The following is a 15,157-nucleotide window of genomic DNA, read 5'->3' on the forward strand; positions in this document are numbered from 1 at the left end:
CACTTTCTACAGACTTAAATACTCTGCTCAGGTGTTCTCTATTATGCAAAGATTTTTTTTTTAACTCTCACACACACACATGTACACAGAGAGATTAATCAGTGTGTTGTTTGTGCTGGTTCTCTGTTCCCTACTTAGAGTTATAACTATTACCACGACATATCTGAGTCCCCACCAGGTCAGGGCAAATATTCTGTTTTATTTTTCTTGTAGCTCAACCACCTGGCACAATGACTTGTTGAAATTAATTCAAGGATACTTAAGTATTAGAAGTACATTCATATTCCACCCAATTTCCATGTTTTTCCCTAAAAATGTTTTCTATAACTGAATATTTCTGCAATTTTGCCACTACGTATCATGACCTGCAATTATCACAGGTAACTAAAGTTATCACAGCCTCAGAAGCACCTTCTACTTTATTCCACTTGATGGCGCCAAAGGGTTTTGAACATCGTGTATTAGGACCTCCTACAACTGCAGCTGGGAGAAAATACAAGGAAACAAGATCTAAATCAGATTTGAACCATTTTGTAAAATGAATGTTCATTATCCACAGCTGTTGGTTATGGTTGAGTTTTTTTTAATAGTTCTGATTGATCTGGAAATGATGAAAGAAGGAATAGAAAATGAAAATATGTTAATGCAGTGAATGCTATTTAACTATTGGTTATTGTGGAGTTTTTTAATGGTTCTTATTGATCTGGAAACGATGGAGAGAATAAAGTATGAGGAAACATTAATGCAAACAGTGGTATTTTGAGCCTTTAAAAAAAATACAGAATTCAACCATTCAGTCAATTCTGATTTACCAAGCTAATACAAAGCTCCAGTTAAGCAAATGCTTTTAAAAACAGGTAACTAAGGGGCAGGCCCCTTGGCGTAATGATTAAGTTCTCGCGCTCTGCTTCAGAGGACTGGGGTTCACAGGTTCGGATTCCAGTACAGACCTACACACTGCTCATCAAGCCATGCTGTGGTAGCAACCCACATACAAAATAGAGGAAGATTGGCACAGATGCTAGCTCAGGGCCAATCTGCCTCACCAAAAATATATATATATATATATATATATATATAACTAATCTAGTAAACACTAAGTGTTTAGATATGTGCTATTTTCCTGATAAAGTTTCTTCAACCCAGTATTTCATGGCCATGCACTCCATAACCCCAGATCAGGGAACTTAGGGAGAACTGCTGGATGGGGTGCTGTAGGACCACGTGACTTCAAAGGTTTCTCCTGGATATACTATAAATATAAACATGACTGGAAGAAAAAGTATAAAAATCTGAAACACAGCTCATTTTTATTTCTCCTTTATATTATTCCATATTTTCCAAATGTTGTGACCTTTTATAATCAAAGAAAAATAATGATGACTCTGACCATACAAGGGTCTGGCAGCAAACTTAAAGGCACACAGTTGACGGGCTGGACCTGAGGGGAGCCCCAGGTCACATAATATGGCCTAAAAGGAAAATTCATGCCACCTGGGGTGTTAGGTAGTGAATACTGAGTAATGAACCATCGGAGCCCCTCTCCTCTTGGCAAGTTTGAAGGGGAGACCCACTGAAGACAGGGAGGCTGTGGTCCTGTTCCCAGGCACCCACACAGAGGAAAGACAACACCCAGAAGTCATGAGGTGGTAGAAGCCGTGAGGCTGAGTAAATAGTGAAGAAAGTAGACAACAAACCAGTAAAAGCAGATCCACACATATATTCAAAATTCCTGGCCTAGAAATTCACTCAATACTAATTTGGGAAAAGTAATATCAAACATATATTGATTCATTCCTGGAACTGTTCTATTCCCTGAATTTTCATTCTCTTCCTCCCACATGCTCCATTCAGGCCTCTTCCTGCTCAGTTAACGAGATAACTGTGCCAAGTACACATTAAGAAACATTTGTTTTAATACACAAGAACAGCGATAAATTTTCTCTCTTCTTAAAAGAAATTCCTTACCTCCAGAAGCCATGGCTTTAGTTTTCTATCCAACAAAATATCAAATCCCAGGACTTCAAAGCAGACACTTTCACTTCCTGGCGGTTGACCAGGTCTGCACATTCGATATGCATGCAGGACATGAGGCTCTGCTACAATCAGAGTCTTGACCACCAATTCCTAAAAGGATTGTGATAAAAAAAAGGTGAAATGCCGTATTTCTTTGTATCTCGTTTACAGATGTGCAAACGTGGCCTGGACTTACAAACTAGTGTCCTGGCCAAGTCCACAAAGCTCTATGGCACCGAGCCCCCTCCACTGCTCTGACTTCATCTCATCCAACTCCTCCCCCACCCACTGTGCTCCAGCCAGGCTTGCGTTCTCTGTGCCCCTTGCACTAGCTGTTCCCTCTTCCTGGAACACTCTTCCCCCAATATTCCCACGTCTGACTCTTTGATATTCAGAAATGCCTTCCTTGACCCCCTAGGCAAAAGCAGCCACCCACCCATCATTCCTTAGTGCATCACCACACAGCATAGAACCAGCTGATATTTTTTTTTGTTGGAGCAGGGTCCTTGTCTGTCTTTACAACCTCATTTCCAGTGCCTACAATAACGCCTGGCATTTAGTAAATGCTCAAAAACATTGGTGAACCAATAAGTAAAATGAATGTTGATAAACGTGGTTTCTATTTGTTAAATAAGTAAGGGTAGGATCATATGCTCGCCTTCTCAGGAACCATATAGAAGAGAATAGGGGTGGCAGGGAAGAAAAATTTCAAGGAGAGTCAACGATTTCACAAACATTATAGGACCTCCACTCAGACAAAGCCTGAAAGAACTAGGAGGACAGAATCCAGGAGAGTTGGGTTTCTTTGTACAGTGACGATTTTGTAGTTTTTAACATTTACCTGAGACGAGAGTACTGCCAATTAAAGAACTAGCTATCAACATTTTCTGTGAGGACATGCAATACTACTAGAGTGAGTTACTAATGCTAATAGAACGAGAAGCTGGTTTACTGAAGTTTGAGAACAAGCTATGGAATGTGGAAAAGCTCTCTCACTGGTTTTTGCTTAGAATATATTGTCTTTTGAACTCTCTCTCTACAGGTATAGGTAATGGAGCACGGCAGTTAAGAATGTGGCTCTGAAGTCAGATTTTCTGGGCGTACTCCTGGCTTTGCTACTTGCTAGATGTGCAACCTCAGTCACGTTGCTTAAACCTGTGAGTCTCATTTTTCCCAAACGTGAACTAGCAATAGTAATAATTCCTGCTGCAAAAGACTGATGTAAGGACAGGGAGACCTCATGTAAAACTCTTAGCATAGTGCCTGGAACAGAGTCAACCTTCAACAGCTGTGAGCAACTTAACTGCTGCTCTTGTTATAGTTATTCTATCATTCCTCTAGAACTCCAGCTCACATGTCAGGTCAGACACAAAGATCCCACTGCCTGGTGGGAGCAATATTTATTACATGAGAGGAAAAATGGAAGACAGAGGTTAACCTCACTGTTACCCAGAATCCCACCCAGCCCATATTTGGGGATAAGCATCAGAGATGTCATGAGGGGTTGTTCTCAGAAAATTTTATTCAAAACGACAAATTCATGGTAACACCATAGTATATAAAGATAAAAGACAAAAAGCCACTTCAGATCAATCTTTAGAGATATTACTGAAACCACTTGAGAGTAGGAATAAAAAGTTAAAACCTTGGCTAAAAAGTGTCTGTATGAAACAAAACAGGCAGGGAGAAAAGGGACTATTAATTAACAGACTCTGAATTGCAAAGCTGTGTTTTCTCTACATAAAAAAAACACACTTTTAGAAATATAAAGGCAAGATTACAGGTTTATGTGAAAATCAGGAGTGATAGAACCAAACACAAATTAAATTCCACTAATGTTTTTGAGAATTTCCACCATGGTGTCATTGCTCTGAAAGATGATTTGTAGATTTGTAGCTAAAGTCTATGAAAAACATTCAGTAAGGATGGTTTCATGAATGATTATAATCATTTTTAATCTCCATGGCCTGATTTTCTTTGATTTCTTATTCATTCTTGACTAGCACAAAAGCACACATCTCTGTCCTTCATAGAGGGTATTGATGGACGTTAGTTTTCATATACAGACAGTTACTTTTTAGAGAAATTACCACCAATAAAGTGGTCATTGAAAATACTCCTAAGCTAAATTCATGAAATTTTAAATTATTAAGACAAAAATTTACTGCATGATTGCCTTCTCCACCTCCTCCTGTCATTCTCTTTTTCTATAACCCCATTAATTCACCTTAAACAGATATCCATACGTCTATGCAATTCGTAATAAAGAAGGCAAATTTTAAAATAATTACATATACGCAATTTGACAAGACAACTGTAAGAAAAGCACCTGGAAAAGTTAACAATTTATTAATTATTAATTGGTTATCTATAGATTATTAATATACATTCTAACTAATGTAGGCAAGAATGATGCAAAATTTACCCCAATATAGAAAAGATCATGAAATGTGTCAGAGATTAATAGGCTCACATTGGCCATGCTCAGCTCATATCTGAAAATTATATTTAGGCTCCAACACAAAAGTTAATTTCCATACCCTCTTATTAGTATTAGTCTTACTTGTATAACTTCTCCTAATTCAATTATGTGGGGAAAGTACCACTTAAAATCAAGGTATGTAAAGCTAATGATACTCATTTTTCTCTCTGATTGTCTCTATACTTTCCTCACCAAGCCAGCCCAACAGGCTCTACCTTTTCACAAAGACTTCCCCAAAGAATCAAACCCATATGGAAGTGAAAAAATAATACCAGAGGGTATAGAAAACTTTCTTGGTCTCACTGAACTATTCATCAAAGAACTCATTCATTAAATCATCCAGGTATCATCAAGTATAATCTTCCATCAATGAGCTACTGTCCAAAAATAGCAAATTTCACCACTTAGATGCTTCTAACCCACTATGACAGTAAATTATCATTATTAGAATATTTTTTGCGGGGCTGGCCCGGTGGCTTAGCGGTTAGATGTGTGTGCTCTGCTACTGGCGGCCCGGGTTCGGATCCCAGGTGCGCACCGACGCACCGCTTCTCCGGCCACGCTGAGGCCGCGTCCCACATGCAGCAACTAGAAGGATGTACAACTATGACATACAACTATCTACTGGGGCTTTGGGGAAGAAAAAAAAAAACGGAGGAGGATTGGCAATAAATGCTAAAAAAAAAAAAAAAAAGAATATTTTTTGGAATTTCCATAAAATTGGTCTTGATAAAACAAAATAAATAAATAAACAGCATTGTTGTAATCAAATTTCTTGTTTGGGTATATTTAGTCTCTCAGGAACATATCACAGAAACAAATTGGTAGGCATCTGACAAACATTTTGGTGGAGCTTCTACATTTTTAAAAATTTTGAATTTTTTGCCAGCATTTATAAATCAGAAGATTTATGGCTTCTATTGAAAAATCAGAAGAATGAGCCACACTGGGCCCAAAATATCACATGACACCAAAAGGCTGGTGCTGAGTGGTGTCTATCCCCTTCAGATCTCTTATGCTCTTCAAATTACTCCAGTTCCTGGCACTTTCAATTTCTTCTATCCAGACTACTTCACTCCTTTTTACTTGTCTGACACCTAAGGACCTTTGGATTTACCCTCTCCTTTTCTCTCTTTACCCTTACCATTCGGAATTTCATCCACTGCCATGGCTTTAATTATCAATTGCACCGCCAATTGCCTGCTTGACCTTTCAACCTGAGATGGCATTTCAAGTTCAACAAATCTAAAGTAGAACTCATCACTATAGCCTCATGGACTTTTAAAAACTTAGTTCAGGTGTCAATGCCTCCAGGAAGTCCTCCTCCCATTACCACCCAACCAAAGCCTCTCTACGTGGTCTTCCTCTATGTGCCCACAGAATGCAATGAGAGCTCTGTTGTTATACTTGCTACATTGCGCTTCATTAACAATTTATGCACAGGATTTTCCTACCAAACTCTAAGGTTTTGAGGACTGGAGCTGCACCTTATAAACCTTCAAATTATCAGCCAAAGACAGGCTTACATTACAAGTTCAATAAACGTTTACTGAACTGACAAATGAACGAGTGAACAAATGAATAGCACTCTTTTCCCTCATCTGCAAAACTAAGGTCTACAAGTTCTTCTCAAAATAAATTCCTTCCTACTCTATTTCAGACAACGCCATACCCATTCTGCCTATAATCCCTCCTTAAACTGCAGAGGAACCTCTGAATACTTCTCCTCCATTCTGGATGTTCAGTTAATCTCAATGTTTCCCTCATTCCATGTGGTTCAATTCAGGCCATTCTTTTCATTTAACTCCTCCCAGGAGTCCTCCTCTTCCTACTCTTGGTCTTCACTCTAACCCATCCTACACCCGTTTTCCTATTTATCTTTTAAACTCATATCTTTGGCCTTATTACTCTCCTCCTTTAAAAACTAGAAGAAATGAATCGCTGCCTATCAAGTTAAGCCTTGATTTTCAGACCTAAAATTTGGCCTACACATATCTTTTCAGCCGTAAGTCCCCACGCATCTTCTACAAACAGCATATGTGCCAACCTGGACCACCGATCACTATTCTCACACCTCCATGCCTTTACTTACACTTTTGCCTCCACCTACAATTCCCTCTTTCCCATCCCTAGCAGTAAAAATACTAGTTATCTATCAAGGTCCATCACAAATTCCACTTCTTTCATGAAAACACTCTATCTGCCCAATCTAAACATGTAATCTGTTCTTTATTTAAAATGCTTGATGAATCTTTAAATTAATCAGAGGAAAGACAGTTATAATTGTGGAATGGTATAATCTTACTGAAATATCACTCCAAAACTTAGCAACATCATGTTGATTTGCTTGTAGGAATTCCGTAAACCATTTGATGGAACGTTTGCTGCCTTTGTTTTCAGTTTCATCCCTTTCAAAACGCTCATTGTGCTTGTTCACAGAGTAGTTTGTCAGATGCATGTATAACTGGGTCTGTAACAAGTAAGAACCAACGTTGTTATCACCTATGAGACTCTAGAACCATGACGTTTCACAGAAAAGAAAGCATCCAAAGACAAAAGACAATTTTAAAGTTTAAATTATACAGATTGGCAATTTCATGATTATTTAGATAATTTACAAATTAAACAGAAGGGCACATTTCCCTTAAAAGGATTGTGAACATAGTCATCTACAGAGTTACTCTATATATCCTTCAAAATATATCTACTATAAAAAATATTAAAATAAAAGAAAAATAACAAGAATATACAGAGTAAGTAAATGAAAATGTAAAACTATATATTTCTTGCTAAGCAAGAAAATGCTCTAAGATTGTTTTTGTTTCTTTTTAATGTTTTTGGTCACTTACAGTTTTCACCCAAATTTGTTTTGGGAAGGAATTTTCTAAGAGAGCATTCTATGCCTTTTTAAAGAAAAAAAAAAAAATGAAAGCTCAAGTAAGTAGCATAAACCAAGAGGGAGGACTACCAAACATACCTCTGCCCCCACCCCCCATACTGACTGGGAGGCCACTTGAATTCATTACCAAGACAGAGTGCACTTAGACTCAGAGACAGAAGCTCCACACAATGCTGTACAGATGTCTAAATGAGTAACAGTAAGTGTACAGTGCTCCATATTGGGGCTTTTATGTCTTAGTCTCTTTATATTCTTGTTTGTTGATACTGTTATCCTCAAATAAACTTGAAAAAGAACCCAAAATTTAAGACTTCTCATAATTGTCAGTTAATACACATCTAATGGCTCCTTATCAATCCCACATAAACACTCATCAAGTCTATAAATCCTACCCTCATGATCCTACGCCCAGAGATTACTTTAGATAGCAGTGTTGCATCACAATGAATATACACTTCATGCACATGATTATTATTTTGGTGTGTTAATAACCAACTATATTCATATCATATTTTATTTTCACTGCAGTTACTTAGGTCTACAGTATTGAAATCCTTGAAGCAAATATGCAGAACTGATCATCTGAGTTAAGTTACCTGTTGTTTACTAATGCATGTTCCCACCATTAATCAAAAATCTCTTTTCATTCATTAAACAATATCTAAGGAGCACCTACTATCAGCAGGAATTTGTGCTGGGCACTGTGGATACAAAGATGAACAAGACAGACACAATTCCTCCCTCATGAAACCTAGAAAAAGCTTTAAATTAAGTGATATTTAAAAGAAAGAGCATAAAACTTACCCTTGTCTAACTTTAAGTGCTTGATTTAAAGAAAAAGGAAATTAATCAAACTATAAATTTTCTAGTTTCCAAAATATAAATCTTTTTTTTTTTTTGAGGAAGATTCGCCCTGAGCTAATATCTGCACCAATCTTCCTCTACTTTACATGTGGAATGCCTCCACAGCATGGCTGATGAGTGGAGTAGGTCCACACCCGGGATCCGAATCCGCAAACCTGGGCCACCAAAGCAGAGCATGCAGAACTTGAGCCACTCGGCCATGGGGCCAACCCCTAAATCATTTTTAATTTAAAAAACAAATCATTTTTTGAGGAGCTCTCCATTTGGCAAAAATTTCTTAAAATAACTAATAGCAGTAATAAAAACACTAGCCATCCTAGTGTAAAAGTGAATAAGAAATGGAACTTTGCATTTTTCTTAAAACATTATCTTTCTAAGTAGGATTGGAAATTCCACAATTTCACCTCAACTTTGACAAAAATCCCCTTCTAAACAGTTCACTGCCAGTTGGAAGTTTGCCATAAGGAGAAGTGAAGGAAGCTATGAACCAAATGGAAACCTGCAAGGGATGACTGGGATGTAACTGCTCTCCACCCTATTTTTCAGCATATACACTCCATGTAATGAATTGGGATATAAAACTTTTCAAGGATTGGCCAACTGCAACATTGGTAGCAAAAAATGAATGTTTATCATATTTCAGTGTCTGAAATTCTCTCTTTTGATTCATCAATATTTAATTCTTATAGAAATACACAGCTCATTACAAAATACATGCTTACTATTTATAAAATTGGAAATAGCAAGAAGGAAAAAAATATGCAGCAGTCTGCTGTCCAAAAACAACTAATGAGAGCATTTTGGAGTTTTTTCTCAGCCTTTTTTTCTTAAACTGATCTTTGACATAACTGTGATCTCACTTTAGATAAAATTTTGTATTTCACTTTTTTATTTTTCCTTCTCTTAATCTAGGAATTCGATCATGAAATTTTAGAGATATATGAGGAACAGTCACATTTATATAGGAAAACATCATTTTTCATATGTGAAAATCAAAGCCAGGAGATGATGTGATTTAAGAGCACTTGGCAAAGTGAGACCTAGAGGCCAGACTTCCTGACTCCCAATCTCTCATTATGATGTCCTAACCCAGTGTACTTACGCAAACTACATACATATAACTTAAAATATGAGAATAAATCACTAATCACTAATAAATCACCTAAACGAGCTTCCAAGTCTTACCCTTTCCTATCTCTTCCCTTACTCTTTCCTCTCGAAACATGAGTATCTGCTTTACAAGTACGTAATCCATTCTTATCCACTCCAATTATTTTAATTATAATCTACTAGCTGACAAGTCCCACATTATGCCTGTAGCTTAGCTCACTCATCTGAACTTCAGACCTATACTATATATCCAAATGCTCATAGTACAGAACCATTTGGAGGTCACACAGGAACGTCAAACCAAACACAGCTTCCTGCAAAACCTTTAATAGCTCCTGTATTCCCTATCACAGTGAATAACACTCCATCCACCCAGCTGCCAATGCCAAAAATCTTGACTTTTATTCTTAATTTCTCTTTCTCTTTCTCTCATTCTACAAATTCAATCTGTCAGTATATTATATCAATGTTATCCATATTATCCTAAATATATCTTAAATCTATATTCTTATTCTTAGTCCAGCCCTACTGCTATTACTTCAAATTAAGTCATCTTTCCTCTCACATGTGGTTAGACTGGAATACAGCTTCTTGTCTCCCTCACTCTAATCTCTCCCATCCATTCACACCCCATCTCACATTCCCCACACTGTCGACCAAGCGACCTTTTTAAGACACAAATCTCATTCCTTCTTCTCCTTGTTTAAAATCTTTCAATGCCTCCCTTCTTCTTAGGTTAAATTCCAAAATCCTAGACATGGCCTACAAAGCCCTGAAAGATCTGGCCTCTAGGACAATCCATCCTCATCTCGGAACACCCACTCTTTAGTCTGTACTTTAGCCATATTGAACTTGTCTGCTTTCTCCAGACATACCATACTGCCTCTTACCTCCGGGCCATTCTTCTACCTGGAGTTCCACGCCACCCTACCCCACCCCCAACATGGCTAACCCCTCATTATTCAGATTTCATTTTACAAACTCCCTCTCTAATCTTTATCTCTAACTGGGTTAGACGCCCCTACTATGCTCTGCCATAGCACTCTCAGTTTCTTAGACCATTACACTTACCATCGAGTATTATAATTGCTTATTTTATTTTCTGCCTCCCCACTAGACTATTGTTTTTGTGAGATCAAGTACTGTATCTGTCTTGGTCACTGCTTTTCCAAAACCAGCACCACGCCTAGAATGCAGGAGAGTTCAAACATTGGTAATTGGCTACGTCCACACTTTATGACCTTAAAAGAGATGATGCTTTCTTTTGTCTTCTTTTCCTGCGAAAACTTCGACAGTTCCCTTATTCTTCCTTTGCCAGGTTTACAACATTTTCAGTTAATTGAACACAGTAACATTTTTGATCAGTCATTAATTTTGAAAATATGACTACTCTTAATGGAGTTAATTATGTGCATAAGATTGCAGGAATGGTAACCAGGCCTTTGACAAAATGAGAACCAATACTTAATTAATTGCAATTTTTAGTATAAATAGTAGATCCAAAAATAGAGTTAGAGGTTAACTAAACTTTTAAGTACGGATAATGAATTATAGTTTGTCTTTCATAAACTATAAATTACAGTTTATGACTTTCATGATAAATTATGATAATAAACTATAGTTTCACCTTCATAAACTATAAACAGAAAAGAAATCTTAATGGAAAATCTACAAAAAGCTCCATTTAACAGACTTAAAAATGTACACTGAAATTGCCAATTTATGTCTCTACTTCTCCTTTGGTAAATTTACAATCTTCTCTTTTGTTCCAACAAAAATTGATAGCACTACTTTCTGATAACTTTTGCTTTCTCTGTTTAATATACTTTCTCCCACATTCTACATGTTTAAACCATACCTTCCATACGAAGCCTACTCAAATACCACCTTCTCCATGAGGAGCTGAACACAAACTATCCCTACCCTCAGCTCCATAACACTTTATCTGTACTTTTCAAATGGTATACTATTTTTTATTTATATTTCTATATAAATCATTTCTATCCAGGGCCACTGCATGCACATGTGTGCTTTAAAATCCATCCTGATGCTCCCAGAGGGAGTGCCTTTTCCTAATTAGCCTGTCTGAAACAGACATTTTTTTTTATAATTTTTACAAAGCTGTCTATAAATTAAAAGCAGTCTTGTTTATGTATACATTCTTCTAGACTATAAAACCCTGAGTGGAGGGACTTTGATTCATATAATCTTTATACACAATGGTGCTTTAAAATTACAGGTTGAACAAATGAATAAAATCATAGATTCTGTCTAGTATCACTTACCAAATTGGACTCATTAGGTGGAATGTATTTCTCTGTTCCCATTCGCACAAGTCCATCATGGTAGAGAAATATTTTTAGTGGATCACACGATGTTACCAGAATATAAATTCGTAAATCAAACTTGTAACCTTCCATCAGGAAAGGCTTTTCAATGTATTCTTGAACAATCAAGTGATCCTGAGATGGAAGTTTGTCACCATTTCTTATCAAAGAAATCCTAAATTTAAAGAAAAGAATTAAAAGAATAATTTGATACAGAGTCAAGATGTTTACAAAGTTATAGATAACACTCAAGAGGAAAACAGTGGACAAAGGAACTCCAAGGTCTGTCCCTCCACAAAAGCAATGAACAGCAAAAAAAAATTGTCAGAATCAACTTTTTTGGAACCCTGGTAACTAACCAAAAGCTTGTGAAAACCAGGGAACACTTAATCAAAAAAACAAACAAACAAAAAACCACACAGCTGAATCTGTGTAAAAGAGCTTTGTGGCATTTTAACTTACTCTGGTCCCATTTCCCAACCCCCAGCTCAGCAGTGGCTGTGAACAGCAGTCCATGTTCCCAGTACAAGTACTGGTTTTAGAGGAAGCAGAATAGACTTTATTCTTGTGGTTGTTTTTTTTTTTCACCTGTCTGGTGACTCCCTGGAGTTGCTTTTATCTCACTTAATTGGGAACTCTCCCAGTGCTGAGACAGCTACTTGGGGGCAGTTGTTGAAAACATTTCAAGACAGTCCCTGCTGCCTAGGGCAACAAATAACAGCTGGAGAAAACAATAGATTAACTAAAAAAATTGGGAAGAAAGACTGAAGAATGAGAATTTGAGGGGAATAAGGGCTTTGAAAAGCTCTGACATATTTCTGGGAATCTAGAAGGCCATATGCATTCCCAGAGCTAGATGCATGCTCAGGAAAGCTCTGAGAAGACCCTAAGTTAAGCTCCTACCTCTGTACCATTAGGTTCTGCACATGCAGGAAGTGAAGGCTAAGTCAGAGTTGTAAACTGCCTAGCTGAGTGTTGAAGGCATGCTGCAACACACACACACAGCCCATCTGCAGGGACTGGGAGATTTTTTTTTTTGGTTCCAAGTGCTTAAGCAAATCTCTGTCCAATTACTAGTTGACCACTGATCTAACAGAACAGGAACCGCAGTGGCCACACACAACAGAGAATACAGACTTCACAAAATTATTTCAGAAAGGTCACTAAACAGATAACAACTACAACAAGCAAAACCCTGTAGAGAGGGAAAGAATCTGATTTCCAGATTACTACATTATAATATTCTAAATGACTAGTTTTCAACAAAAAATTATTAGTCATGCAAAGAAAGAACAAAGCCTGGCCCATAAACAGGAAAATTATCAATTAACAGAAACTGTTCCTGAGGAAACATTGGACTTATTAGACAATCAACTATTTAAATCAACTTGATTAAATTCATTTGAAGAGTTAAAGGAAATCACATACAAAGAACCGGAGTAAACCATGAGAATGATATCTCACCAAATAGGGAATATCAATAGAGATAGAAATTCTTCAAAAAAAGCAGGGGGGGGGTACTCAAACAGAAATTCTGGAGTTGAAAAGTACAATAATTGAAATAAAAAATTAAGTAGAGGAGCTAAACAAAAGATTTGGGAAAGCAGAAAAAGTATCACTGAACTTGAAGATAGGTCAGTTGATATTAACTAGTCTGAGCAACAGAAAGAAAAAAGAATGAAGAAAAATGAACAGAGCTTAACAGTCCTGTGGGACACCATCAAGAACACCAGCATACCGGAGGCCAGTCTGGTGGCGCAAGCGGTTAAGTGCGCGTGCTCCACTTCAGCAGCCTGGGGTTCGCCGGTTCAGATCCCAGGCATGCACTGATGCACCACTTGTCAAGCCATGCTGTGGCCGCATCCCATATAAAGTGGAAGAAGATAGGCACGGATGTTAGCTCAAGGCCAATCTTTCTCAAGGAAAAAGGGGAGGATTGGCATTGGATGTTAGCTCAAGGCTAGTCCTCCTCACAAAAAAAAAAGAACACCAACATACCTATAATGGAAGTATCAAAAGAAAAAGATAGAGAGAAAGATGCAGAAAGAATATCTGAAGAATTAATGGCTGAAAATGTCCCAATCTGATGAAAAATATTAAGCTACCTATCCAAGAAGCTCAATGAATTCTGAGTAGGATAAACTTAAAGAGGTCCACACTGAGATACATTATAATCAGTCAAAGGCCAAGACAAAGAGAGAATCTTGAAAGTAGCAAGACTGAAGCTACTCATCACACCCAAGGGACCCTCAATAAGATGAACAGCTGACTTCTCATCAGAAACAATGGAGGCCAGAAGACAGTGAGATGACACATTCAAGGTGCTGACAGAAGAAGAAAAAGAAAACTGTTAACCAAGACTTCTGTATCTGGCAAAACTATTCGAAATTGAAGGACATTCCCAGAGAAACAAAAAATGAGAGTTTGTGGCTAATATACCCAGCCTACAAGAAATGTTAGAGAGAATCTTTCAGGTGGAAATGAAAGGATACTAGACAGTAACTCAAACCCATACAAAGAAATAAAGAACATCTGTAAAGGTGACTACATAGGTATATATAAAAGTCACTATTAGTAGAGTTTAGGTTTGTAACTCCTCATTTTTCCTTTATTATTTAAAACATAGCTGCATAAAACAATAATTACAAATCTATGTTGATGGGCACACAATATATACAGATGTACTTTGTGACAGTAACAACATAAAGGGGGGCAGAGCTATATAGGAGCAAAGATTTTTTTACTATTGAAACCAAACTGATATTAATCCAAACTATATTTTTATAAATTTAGATGTTAATTGTAATCCCAGGGCAACCATTAAAGAAATAACTCAAAAGTATATAGTAAGAGAAATGACAAGGAAATTAAAATGGTACACTAGAAAATATCTATTTAACACACAAAAGAGCAGAAATGGAGAAACTGAGGAATGAAATTATATAAAACATACAGAAAACAAATAGCAAAATGGCAAAAATAAATCTTTCATTTTCAACAATTACATTAAATACAAACGGATTAACTCTCCAATTCAAAGACAAGATTTGACAGACTGCATAAAAAACACATGGTCTCACTATACGCTGTCTACAAGATATTCATTTTAGATTCAAAGACTCAAATAAGTTGAAAGTGAATGGAGAGCAAAGATATTCTCCATGCAAACTGTAACCAAAAGAGAATTGGAGTGGTTATACTAATATCAGACAGAACAGACCTTAAGACAAAAATTATTACAAGAGACAAAGAAGGACAGTATATAATGATTTTAAAAAGTCAATGCATCAAGAAGATATAATAATTATAAACATATATGTACCTAACAACAGAGCTCCAAAATATATGAAGCAAAAACTGATAGAATTGAAGGGAGAAATAGACAACAATAACAGTTGGAGTCTTCAATACCCCACTTTCAATAACGGACAGAACAACTAAATAGAAGACCCACAGGGA

General features: G+C 36.9%; 1 protein-coding gene across 4 annotated transcripts in view; it reads right to left on the reverse strand.

Annotated features, from left to right (window-relative positions):
* TTLL7 (tubulin tyrosine ligase like 7) overlaps positions 1 to 15,157 on the reverse strand; it is a 136,737-nt gene that overhangs the window by 68,696 nt on the left and 52,884 nt on the right. For all 4 annotated transcript variants that reach the window (XM_058538388.1, XM_058538387.1, XM_058538385.1 and 1 more), the window contains 3 exons: positions 11,657 to 11,873; positions 6,804 to 6,968; positions 1,969 to 2,127 (listed from right to left, as the gene is read on the reverse strand). In XM_058538388.1, coding sequence (XP_058394371.1) covers positions 1,969 to 2,127; positions 6,804 to 6,968; positions 11,657 to 11,873 — 541 coding nt within the window. The remainder of the gene's footprint in view (positions 1 to 1,968; positions 2,128 to 6,803; positions 6,969 to 11,656; positions 11,874 to 15,157) is intronic.

This window comes from Diceros bicornis, chromosome 4, assembly GCF_020826845.1.
Source record: "Diceros bicornis minor isolate mBicDic1 chromosome 4, mDicBic1.mat.cur, whole genome shotgun sequence".
Classification (NCBI taxonomy): Eukaryota; Metazoa; Chordata; class Mammalia; order Perissodactyla; family Rhinocerotidae; genus Diceros; species Diceros bicornis.